Source organism: Heloderma suspectum, chromosome 5, assembly GCF_057233095.1.
Source record: "Heloderma suspectum isolate Gila_16-S chromosome 5, 16-S_ref, whole genome shotgun sequence".
Taxonomy (NCBI): domain Eukaryota; kingdom Metazoa; phylum Chordata; class Lepidosauria; order Squamata; family Helodermatidae; genus Heloderma; species Heloderma suspectum.
Window position 1 is genome coordinate 59,621,646 of NC_139462.1, and position 12,446 is coordinate 59,634,091.

The 12,446-nt window shown below is 41.8% G+C and overlaps 1 protein-coding gene across 2 annotated transcripts in view; it reads right to left on the reverse strand.

The window, feature by feature from the left end:
- Nucleotides 1–12,446, reverse strand: part of MGAT4D (MGAT4 family member D) — a 59,390-nt gene that overhangs the window by 29,287 nt on the left and 17,657 nt on the right. For both annotated transcript variants that reach the window (XM_084856105.1, XM_084856107.1), the window contains exons 3-5: nucleotides 9,914–10,066; nucleotides 4,943–5,076; nucleotides 102–148 (exon numbers count right to left, since the gene is read on the reverse strand). In XM_084856105.1, coding sequence (XP_084712231.1) covers nucleotides 102–148; nucleotides 4,943–5,076; nucleotides 9,914–10,066 — 334 coding nt within the window. The remainder of the gene's footprint in view (nucleotides 1–101; nucleotides 149–4,942; nucleotides 5,077–9,913; nucleotides 10,067–12,446) is intronic.

Here is a 12,446-nt window from a genome sequence, read left to right on the forward strand (position 1 = left end):
ACTGATCACTAAAATTTACAACTAGAGAGTATTTTTTTAAAAATGGCATAGCATTATTTATTTTTAGATTGTCATAAACTGACACATTATGAAAGACTTACCTGCTTCTGATGCTTTCTGCAATGTTATTAACATATTCTGAATCCACCTAAAAGGGTTACAGAAAACTTCAACATCTCTGCTGTTTTCTGAAAACAGAAGTTGTACTGACCACTAGTATGGGAAATGTATATGTTCATTTATCTTCTTTATTGTTTCTCCCCACCCCAGACAATTAACATAACAGAACCCATTTTATTATGTGCATGTTAAATGTTCCATAAAAATTCCAGCTGCTTCACTCTTGTTTGTATTAGAAATATGGATTAAATCAATCAATCAAATAAATAAAATTAAACTGCATGTATTTTCTTATATAGTTATTTATAAAAAGTCCTGCTTTTGAAAAAAAATCTGGCTATAGCTCTTCACAGATGGCAATGAACTATGTACTCTGTCCTGATTAGTTCTCAGTAATGAGAGGGCAGCTGAGTTAATCACAAACTTTTTCCTTACCTATTGGTGAGAAAATTCACCCAAGCAGTTTCCTTGCCTCAGGATATCCATTACAGACAGCTTCCAACAGTTTATTCCTAGTTTTTCATGTATATGAGAAATTGCATTGACAGACTTAGGGCACATTCCCACGACATAACCATGCAGGGAATTGATGGCATCACATTCCACTAGAAATGCTAACGCTTGCTATGATCACACACTATATCTTGACACTGGTACATTTATGTAGCAACGTCAACAGGCGTACCCACCAAGTATTCCAAAATTGAAATGGCAGACAGGCTAATGTTTCATTGCAATCAGCAGAATAAGAAAGAATGAACTCTTGCGTCCAGCTTTAGACCTTTTAGGGCAGCCACACAATATGCATAGCAGCTTGTGCTGTATGTACAATCATACTACTTTTTTGGAGGCAGGGTGGGGGATGGTTATCCTCTACTTTTGAAACAGAAGTATATGTGAAATGTGTTCTTAGATCCTTAGTACTGTCTCAGAATATTTGTTTGTTTGTTTATTTTCCAATATTTATATACCACTCCACATCAAAAGATTTTGGTGTGATTTTAACACTATGTTAAAACAATTAAAACATTTTAAAAGAAACAAATTTTGAATTTAATAAACCCTGGCTGGTCACTCAAGGAAGGCCTCTTGAAACAACAATGTCTTCAGGAGGCGCCGGAAGCAACACAATGTTGGCGCCTGCCTGACCTCCAAAGGCAGGGAGTTCCACAGGAAGGGGGCCACCACACTGAAGGCTCTTCTCCCAACTGGACCATGGATCCATGTGGAACCTCCAGGCACATGGCCTCTGATGACCTCTGGTTGGTAAGGAAGAAGGCACTCTCACAGATATCCTGGTCCCAAGTTGTTTAGGGCTTTGTACACTAGTACTAATACCTTAAACCTGGTAGAGAATAGGCAGCCATTGCAATACCCTTAGCAAAGGAGTTACATGCTGAAAAGGGGCAGCTCCTGACAACAGCTGAGCTGCTGCATTCTGTACTAGCTCCAGCTTCCGGGCCAGCCTTAAAGGGCAGCCCCAAATAGAGCACATTGCAGTAATCTAGTCTTGAGCTTACTAATGCCTGTACCACTGTGTCCAAGCTATCCCTGTCCAGGAGAGGCTGTAGCTGGCGAGCCAGCTGAAGCTGGTAAAAGGTACTCTGAGCCGCCGTGGCCACTTGGGCCTCCAGTGACAGTGATGGATCTAGGAGTACCCCCAGACTACGAACCTGATCTTTCAGGGGGAGTGCAACCCCATCTATGACAGGCAATGAGCCTATCTCCTGGACCCAGGAACCACGCACCCACAGGCTTCCGTCTCGCCAAGATTCAGCTTCAGTTTATTGGCCCTTATCCAGCCTATTACTGAGCATAAGAATATCATCACTTGAACAGATTCTATCTGTGCTCTCTGCACTGACATTATATGGTGTTGTTGTGCCAGAAACAACTGTTTTTCTCCAAGGTCATATACCCATAGCACTGTCAGTTTAAAACCAATGAGCAGGGGGGGTTGCCTGAACGTTGAAGACAGAAGAAGCCAATGGAAGCGCTGTATTCTATTACTTCTGCCCCTATAGCTTTTGTTATTATATAGCTGGGCATTCTGGACCAGGCAGTAGAACTGGCAGTGAAGAGTTCTAGCATCTGACACTGCATATTTTTAAAAGGGAGATTTGCCAGCCAATTATTCCATTAAAATGTAACCCCAACACACTTCAATAACAAGCTCAAAGTAGGCAAAGCTGACTGGAACTCAATAGCAAAGAGCAATGTGATGGGAAAGAGGTGATGAAGATCAAGCAGTCCTGGAAGGTGTAAATGAGGGCTTTGTGGTGACCTGCTTTCAACTATCAAGTTAAATGGCAAATGGGGAGGCAGCAGGATTCGAGCTCTCCCACTCTATAACACAACACCCAAACCCCATGAGCTCTCCCTAAGCCACAAGAACAGATGGAAGAGAGGCTCACGCTGGGGCTTTTGTACACTCCCAGGAGCCTAAAACATGACATGTCCCCTTCTCCCCGCCTTCTCCGTGCATCACACCCAGGACTTTCAGCCAGTTCTGAAGGAGCCCTATGTGGAGTCGCAGCTCAGTGGAGCAGTCCAGGCTCAGCAGGCAAGAGGTCCCGGGTTCAATCCCTGGCTACGGAATCCAGAACAAAGTGCCTGGAAAAGCCACACATACACATACTTGAGACAGGGTAGTGAGATAGCCAATTAGAGTGACTGGCGTATGGACCAAGTGCTACATTCAGGTAGTTGTAGGATATAATCCACATCTCCCTCACATTCATTGGGTTGACTGCCAGTGTCTTCTGTTCATTTTTTCTCAGCACTTCTTGTAATCTCTCTCTCTCTCTGTGCTGCCAACGCAGAAGCCCTGGGTAGGGATGTGATGGGCTTGGGGGCACAAGTGGTGTTTCAGAGCAAGGGGGGCCTTGATCACATGTACTGACAACCCATCAGTTTAAAAACCAATGGTCTGTCATGCACAGGTGGATGCACTGCCTGCAGCAAGCCTGCCCCTTCTGCTTTACAGCATAATCCACGATCAGCTCTTTCGCAGGCTGAGCAGCGTGACATGCAAACCTGGACCACTGGGTTGTTTAGGGGCTAAACAACCCAGAAGTTAACCCAACAACAAATCCCAGTCTCTCTCGCATGCTCTCTCCCTCTCATCCCCTATAGCCCAGGCTTTCTGCTTCCATTTTAAATGCAGGATTACGACTCCCTTTTTCACTCACTTCCTTTCCCCCCTCCCCTTTCCCCCTCCTTCTCCCCATATCCAAGTCTTCCATTATCTTGCATTGATCTCGCTCCTCTTCTTGCCGCTTTTCACGGCGGGAACTCAAGCAGAACAAAACAGGGGTAATTTGATAGCTCATTATCTGTGATCTATTTAAAAATGGAACAAAGGGCATTTAGTGCAGGAGATGCCTTGGAGGGGCATGGCACCATGTAAAGAGCCCGTAAACTTCCATGAAAGAGCAACCTCAATCACAGGATAAAAGCTCCATGTGAAAAAAGCCCAGGTCTGGGAATGAATAGCTGGTTGCACAGATGATGTAATCAGGAAAGGTTTGCTTTCTTGGCCATGGCCTGTGCTACCAAACTGAAGGACTCTTGACAGGAGACGCAGTTACCTCACGCAGACTGCAAGCAACATGTTTGGCAGGAGCCTCAAGACTAATCAAGGGCATCTCTACACCAGCCTAAAATCCTGCATTTAAAATGGGGCTTTCTGCTTCCGTTTTAAATGCAGGATCACGACGACTCCCCTTTTGTCGTGCTTCCTTTCCCCCTCCCCTTCCCCCTCCTTCTCCCTGTATCTGAGTCTTCCATTATCTTTCATTGATCTCACTTCTCTTCTTGCTGCTTTTCCTCTTTTCAGGGAGGAAACTGAAGCTGAACACAACACGGTAATTTGATAGCTCATTATCTGCAAACTATTTAAAAACGGAACAAAAGGCATTTAGTGCAGGAGACGCCTTGAATGATCACGGCGTCATGTAAAGACCCTGCAAACTTCCCTGAAGGAGCAATCTCAATGTAGGATAAAAGCTCCATGTGAAGTTGCCCCAAGAGGACTCCTGCACTGAAAGATGGCCTAGAAATATTTTAAATAAAAGATTAAAAAAAAACTAAATTCTTTGCAGACAGAGGAAAAGCCCAGAGCTAAATATTGAGCCAAGTATTAGGGACAAGAATATGTGTGACAAAAGAGGAAGCAAGGCAGTGGAGGTGGTGCCTAGCAGGTAAATTCAGCGGGGAAACCAGGAAGGTGCAAGGCCCATGACCTCTCATGACTATGTACTAATGCACAGACTATGCAAAACAATCAGGATGAACTTGAATTACTAATATGAGAAGGTAATAGCGTCTGATAGGTATCACTGAAACGTGATGGAATAAGACTTATGATTAGAGTATTGTTTTACAATAGATTATGTTGTGAAACTCAAAATCCACAGTTAGGAAAGGAACTCAGTTTCTCTCTCTCTCTTTATGCATAATGAGAATGCCAATGAGAATTGTGTGAGCATAGTTTGGTAACATAATCTTCTGGAGAAAGGGCCAAAATTAACTACTACTTAAAATCTACTCAATTAATAACTTTATAGCAATTATGTGTCTATCCTATCACATTTGTTTCTGGTCTTTAATTAAACAGAGTCTCTTTACAGGTTTCACCTTTGACCAAAGTTCACTTTCCACAGAGAACAAGATTAGGTTTTCATAAGCTGACAGAGAATGCACAAAGAAATTCTTCCATGAGCTATATGAACAATAAATAGCAGAGGTTGATAAATTTTATACATAAATACAAGTGGTTACATTATTGTTAACATAAATGTATTATTTCATGCTATCTTACCTCTGCTACAAAAACAACTATCACACAATTGTTCTTCTGTTGTTCAGACATTCCATAGAAAAGGGAATCTAGTGTTTTCATCAAATAATCTTTCTTTTCTCTTCGTACGGTTGGAATACCCATTACCAGGGACACTAACATAAAAATAAATTTTAGGCACTTGGTTGGACAAATTGTTATCAGTATAAAGAACAATTTATTTTAATTATCACAATGACACAAGCACAGAGATTATGCATTAACTTGACAATATTCTTGTTAACATGATATTACTTGAAATCAGTAAATGAGTTTAAATCCATTATTCATTAAAAGGGGAAAGAGTCTAAATTACATGTTGGTCATAATCCAACAACAAGTTACACATACTTAAGACCACTGAAGCACTTAAGCCTGACTCCTATACACACTTACCTGGGAGTAAGTCCCATGGAATTTAATAGGGGTAACTTCTGAATAGGCATGCATAGGATGCACTGCATGTGTGCCCATCTGTGTATTTGATTATGGTTGTAATTATCTAATCTGGATCCTTCCTTATTTTGGAAATGTATTAAACCTTCAACTAGCTGTCCACTTTATTAAACTCTAATATTTATTTCACATTACATTGAGATTTTAATTTTATTTATAGTAAACATCACATCCTATATACATCTTCATATTTACATTCATCCATCATTCTATTTCAAAGGAAAAAATAACATACAAACAATGTGACAATAATAAGAAAACAAAGATGAAATAATTGTTTTATATTTCCTGACCTTACTGTATAGGATATAATGTAAAGAAATGAAAATAGAGATATATACTATCCTGATCATATTTATTCCAATTATTGATAAATAAAATCTAGTTTTCCACAAATCTGTCTGTCGCAGTTCTTTCTTTCATCCTTTAATCACAAGTTAATTTACACAAACAACACTTAAACAAATATAAGTTAATTTATTAACTTACCCATATTTTACTAATCTATTCACATATACAAGGAGGGTTCAGATTTTCCCATTTAGCAACTATACATGCCCTGTTGTTGTTGTTGTTGTTCAGTCGTTCAGTCGTGTCCGACTCTTCGTGACCCCATGGACCATAGCACGCCAGGCCTTCCTGTCCTGCGCTCTCTCCCGGAGCGTGCTCAAGTTCATATTCATTGCATCCGTGATGCTATCTAGCCATCTCATCCTCTGCCGTCCCCTTCTCCTTTTGCCTTCAGTCTTTCCCAGCATCAGGGTCTTTTCCAGGGAGTTTTCTCTTCGCATTAGGTGGCCAAAATATTGGAGCTTCAGCTTCATTATCTGTCCTTCCAATGAGCACTCAGGGTTGATTTCCTTTAGGATGGACTGATTTGACCTCCTTGCAGTCCAGGGCACTCGTAAGAGTCTTCTCCAGCACCACAGTTCGAAAGCATCAATTCTTCGGCGCTCAGCCTTCCTTATAGTCCAGCTCTCACAGCCATACATTACTACTGGGAAAACCATAGCTTTGATTTGACGGACCTTTGTCGGCAAGGTGATGTCTCTGCTTCTTACTATGCTGTCTAGGTTGGCCATAGCTTTCCTCCCAAGGAGCAAGCGTCTTTTAATTTCATGGCTACAGTCACCGTCTGCGGTGATCTTGGAACCCAAGAAAGTAAAATCTGTCACTGCTTCCATTTCTTCCCCTTCCATATGCCAGGAAGTGATGGGGCCAGATGCCATGATCTTCGTTTTTTTAATGTTGAGTTTCAAACCAGCTTTTGCACTCTCCTCTTTCACCCTCAACAAGAGGCTCTTTAGATCCTCTTCGCTTTCTGCCATTAGGGTGGTATCGTCTGCATATCGGAGGTTGTTGATAATTCTCCCAGCAATCTTAATTCCGACTTCTGATTCATCCAACCCGGCCTTTCTCATGATGTACTCTGCATATAAGTTAAATAAGCAGGGTGACAATATGCAGCCTTGTCGTACTCCTTTCCCAATTTTGAACCAATCGGTTGTTCCATGTCTGGTTCTTACTGTTGCTTCTTGACCCTCGTACAGGTTTCTCAGGAGACAGGTAAGGTGGTCTGGTACTCCCATCACTTTAAGAATTTGCCACAGTTTGTTGTGATCCACACAATCAAAGGCTTTAGCGTAGTCAATGAAGCAGAAATAGACATTTTTCTGGAATTCTCTTGCTTTCTCCATGATGCAGCGAATGTTGGCGATTTGATCTCTAGTTCCTCTGCCTCTTCGAAACCCAGCTTGTACTTCCGGTAATTCTCGGTTCGCATACTGCTGAAGCCTAGCTTGTAGGATTTTGAGCATCACCTTGCTGGCATGTGAAATGAGCGCAATTGTGCGGTAGTTTGAACACTCTTTGGTGTTGCCCTTCTTTGGAATTGGAATGTAAACTGACCTTTTCCAGTCTTGTGGCCACTGTTGAGTGTTCCAGATTTGTTGGCATATTGAATGCAGCACTTTAACAGCATCATCTTTTAGGATTTTAAATAGCTCGGCTGGAATACTGTCATCTCCGCTAGCTTTGTTGTTACTAATGCTTCCTAAGGCCCACTTGACTTCACTCTCTAGGATGTCCGGCTCAAGTTCAGTGACCGCACTATCATGGCTATCAGGGACATTCAGATCTTTCCTGTATAGTTCTTCTGTGTATTCTTGCCACCTCTTCTTAATCTCATCTGCTTCTGTTAGGTCCCTGCCTTCTTTGTCCTTTATCATGCCCGTCTTTGCACAAAACGTTCCCTTGAGATCTCCAATTTTCTTGAAGAGATCTCTAGTCTTTCCCATTCTGTTGTTTTCCTCGATTTCTTTGCATTGTTCATTTAAGAAGGCCTTCTTGTCTCTCCTTGCTATTCTCTGGAACTCTGCATTCAGTTGGGTATATCTTCCCCTTTCTCCCTTGCTTTTCGCTTCCCTTCTTTCGTGAGCTACTTGTAAAGCCTCATCAGACAGCCACTTTGCTTTCTTGCATTTCTTTTTCTTTGGGATGGATTTCGTTGCTGCCTCCTGAACAATGTTACGGACCTCCGTCCATAGTTCCTCAGGCACTCTGTCTATCAGGTCTAATCCCTGAAATCTATTCCTCACCTCCACTGTATATTCATCAGGGATATGATTTAGGTCATACCTGAACGGTTTAGTGGTTTTCCCGACGTTCTTCAATTTAAGCCGAAATTTTGCAAGAAGCAGCTCATGATCTGAGCCACAGTCAGCTCCAGGTCTTGTTTTTACTGACTGTATGGAGCTTCTCCATCTTTGGCTGCAAAGGACATAATCAATCTGATTTCGATATTGACCATCTGGTGATGTCCATGTGTAGAGTCGCCTCTTGTGCTGTTGGAAAAGAGTGTTTGCTATGATCAGCATGTTCTCTTGGCAAAACTCTATTAGCTTTTGTCCTGCTTCAGTTTGTACACCAAGGCCATGCTTGCCTGTTATCCCGGTGATTTCTTGACTTCCTACTTTAGCATTCCAATCCCCTATGATGAAGAGGACATCTTTTTTTGGTGTTAGTTCTAGAAGGTGTTGTAGGTCTTCATAGAACCGATCAACCTCAGCTTCTTCGGCCTCAGTGGTTGGGGCATAGACTTGAATTACTGTGATGTTGAATGGTTTGCCTTGGATTCGTACTGAGATCATTCTATCATTTTTAAGATTGTACCCCAGTACTGCTTTTCCCACCCTTTTGTTGACTATGAGTGCTACTCCATTTCTTCTAAGGGATTCTTGCCCACAATAGTAGGTATGATAGTCACCTGAATTAAATTCGCCCATGCCTGTCCATTTGAGTTCGCTGATTCCCAAGATGTCGATGTTCAATCTTGCCATCTCATGTTTGACCACCTCCAGCTTACCTTGATTCATTGATCTGACATTCCAGGTTCCTAAACAATATTGTTCTTTACAGCATCGGATTTTCTTTTCACCACCAGACACATCCACAGCTGAGTGTCCTTTCGGGTTTGGCCCAGCCGCTTCACTCTTTCTGGCGCTACTTGGAAATACCCTCTGCTCTTCCCCAGTAGCATATTGGACACCTTCCGACCTGAGGGGCTCATCTTCCGGCGTCATCTCGTTTAGCCTTGTGATACATTCCATGGGGTTTTCTTGGCAAGAATACTGGAGTGGGTTGCCATTTCCTTCTCCAGTGGACCACATTTTGTCAGAACTCTCTGCCATGACCTGTCCGTCTTGGGTGGCCCTTCACGGCATAGCTTATGGCTTCATTGAGTTACGCAAGCCCCTTCGCCACAACAAGGCAGTGATCCATGAAGGGGATACATGCCCTAGTAGCTGCTATAAACCAGGTTACCGAGTTGCCTTTATTTTGGACTACTTTGCTGTGAACAAATCAATCCCATAGTTAACGAGTGCAGATGAATATGCAACAGTACAGCTACTGAACCATATCAAGCTATACGTTAGGCACAGAATTTGATCTTAGTGTGCTTTATGCTTAAATTATTGTTCTAAGAAAAAAACCCTGCAAAAATGTCATAATTATAATGAGATTTTCAAGGAAAAAACAAATACTGCTAATCACTGTCACAATTTGAACTCCAAGGATTTCGTCTTAAGTGTGTGGGAACTGTTATTCATACCCAAAGGACTTCGCATTTACTTCATTGTCAGTAGCTAGCAGCAAGTGTTCATCCTCACTACCATGTTTCCAGAGGTGGCTCAACATTGATGTCAACAGGGAATCCCAAGAGATCTGTGTGGGCAACGAAGTACAACGTGCACTGAGACGCGAACACAGATATCTTGTGCTTGCAGGGCAATACATGCAGATCAATGGATAGGGCCAATGCACACACACGAATGAGTAGACACAGACAAAAGCTGCCTTCATTGAAATTAATGGGGAAAGCTATTCCAGGAAAGGGTGCTTTATGCATAGATCAAAGCTCTAATGCCAGGAACAGAACCAGGAAGAACGAATTAATTTTCTCAAATAAATAAACAGAACATTAAATTTCCTTCTCACCCCCAGTCCTTGCTTGTCCAATTACAACATTTGGATTAATCCCGTCTTCATGCTCCTGGAGATGAGGCAGATAGTACTGGATATTTGTAAGATGGACTGGGAGTTTGTTTGGAAGATGTACTGGGAGACTTAACACATTCAACTTCATAGTGTCTTAACAAGAAAGAAAGGAGAGAGACTGATACTTCAAATCTAAACACTTAAGTAACTGTCCATAATGCCAGCATGCTTTATACATATCACTCATATTGTGAAACCATTTGTCTTGCAATGTGGTTATCGTTTTAAGGCTGTCATCCTACCAGAGAGTAAATCCCACTGAACTCAGTGGGTCTTACTTCTGAATAAACATGCTTTAGATTTATCTCTAGATTATTTAATGAGCTATATATAAGATTTATTTTAAAAGTTAGTTTATGAGTTGTCTTTTAATCAGTCATTGCAAAACATGTTAATTTCCAGTCATTTCAAAACATGTTAATTTCCAGTCATTCCACACAAAATAACCCACAGCCCTTCTCCCACAATACTTTTCACCAATCTAAGGTTCCTCCCAGTGTTGAAACTCAGCTGGAGAGAAAAGCTTTAAGGGGGAGAACCAACCTGCTAGGAAGTAAACTGGAGGTGGCAAGTTCTCACAATTCTTGCCCATGCACTTTCCCGTTTTTATGTGATTGGACAGTTCCACATTTAATCACTGGACTGCTGCTGTTATATATATTTTGGCCCTCAGCCGTATCATATGCAAAGCTGTATCTGTCTCCAGAATGCATACTTATTTCCCATGCTAGCACTGTGCTTGTATTTGGGGCCACGGGCGCTAGACTGGGAATATATCCATTACACACAGAGAAAGAGAACAACATAGCAATGCCTGGCAGGCTGATGTCTTAACCTTTAGCTCTAGCAGGGCTGATATTACAAAAATATGGCTGCGCTTTGATCAGCAGTAATACCAACATTAACATTCAGAACAACATATATAATCTCTAGAGTATGATGGGAAAATGTTGTCAGTGCTTTCACTGATCCTATATTTCCTGTGGCTGCCCCAAACATCACTGCAACGAAGAGGATAAATCAGTTAAAGTTTGAAAGTTTTAAGGTGTACCTCAGCAGGAAAGAAGATTTAAACTCAGAAGAAGAATATGATCTTGCATGTATTCTATTTGTGTGAATACATCAATTTTGTTTAATATCTTAAGTGTTGCTTTTAAAGTTAATTTTAAGGACAGTATTCAGTACTGCCAGTTGAGAGTACTGGCTCAGCCTCTGCCAGTTGTGTTGTGCTTGCAGGACCCACTGCTTGCATAACGGGGAATTTGTGGTTCTAAAAGTAGTCCCAGAAACTAGCAAAAAAAGCTAGTTTCTAGAACGGAACTAGTGAGCAGAGGTCCCTTCTGCGAACTCTTTTGGATTACTTCAGGAACTGCCAGGTTCCCACCGCACTAGCGGTAGGTCTCGCTAGTGTGCGGGCAGTATCTGATACTGCTCTAAAGCTTGTTTATTGTTTTGGCAGATGAAACTTTAATGCAACACTGATGATGGGACAGGGTGTATGCATGGGGGGAGGACAGAGCAGGCTGCATGACACATACACCGCTCTGTCCTCAAACCCCGTGCTATTGGTTCTCCTGGAGGTCAAATGTCAGGTAGAACACAGGACTAACGGTATGCCTTGACATAAGGCAGCCTTTTATGGTGTGTGGGATGTGGTGTTTCATGATAACATTCCAATGGCTGGAGGCGATGCCATTATAACGATGATAGGCAGGACGAATTCATACTGTTGTACAGTTGGGGTTTGGACAGAAGAGGGTTAATGGAGCCAGAAGTACTGCTAGAGACTCCTTTAACACCCAGTGGATCTTTCTTGAGTCTTCTGAATAAGGCAAAGAAGTTCTTCTCCCTAAGGATGGTGTAATCTGGGTCTGCTTGCATGTCTGGTGCTAGAAATTAAGACAGACTGAGAAAGGCTCAGAGAAACATTAAGCGCAGATCTGAACACTCTGGAAGTATTTTTATTTGGGCGGAGATGAGGGTGGCTGCCTTTCTCTGCAGACTTGATGTGGGAAAGGGGATTTGGTTGTCTTTTGGAATGTTAAACTGTGCCTCTATCCATGCTCAACAGGAATATTTGTGAATAAACTCAAATATTACAAAACCCCATAAGCCTCCAGAAATCTCCTTCCAAAGGAAACTGAACCCAGGAGGCATTGCACCCTTGGAACTTCTCACCATTTGGGGAAGTTGGAGCAAGCATCAAAATATATACAGGCTTTTCACTTGTATACATTTTGCAGAAGCAACAAATATTTTTCAGACTTTGATAAAGTGATACTTTGACGGGGTGAGGGGAAGAGAATCACATTTTTCATATCATATCCAAAGAACTAAAAAAGAGGCTATCACTGAATTTTATCTTGGAAGATGAGTATCAAAACCTAAACATAATTCCACTGTATTATATTCTGTAGATCTGGCTTCTCTTCTAATTTCATGAGAAATGTTTCTCCATTCCATTTTCTTTTAA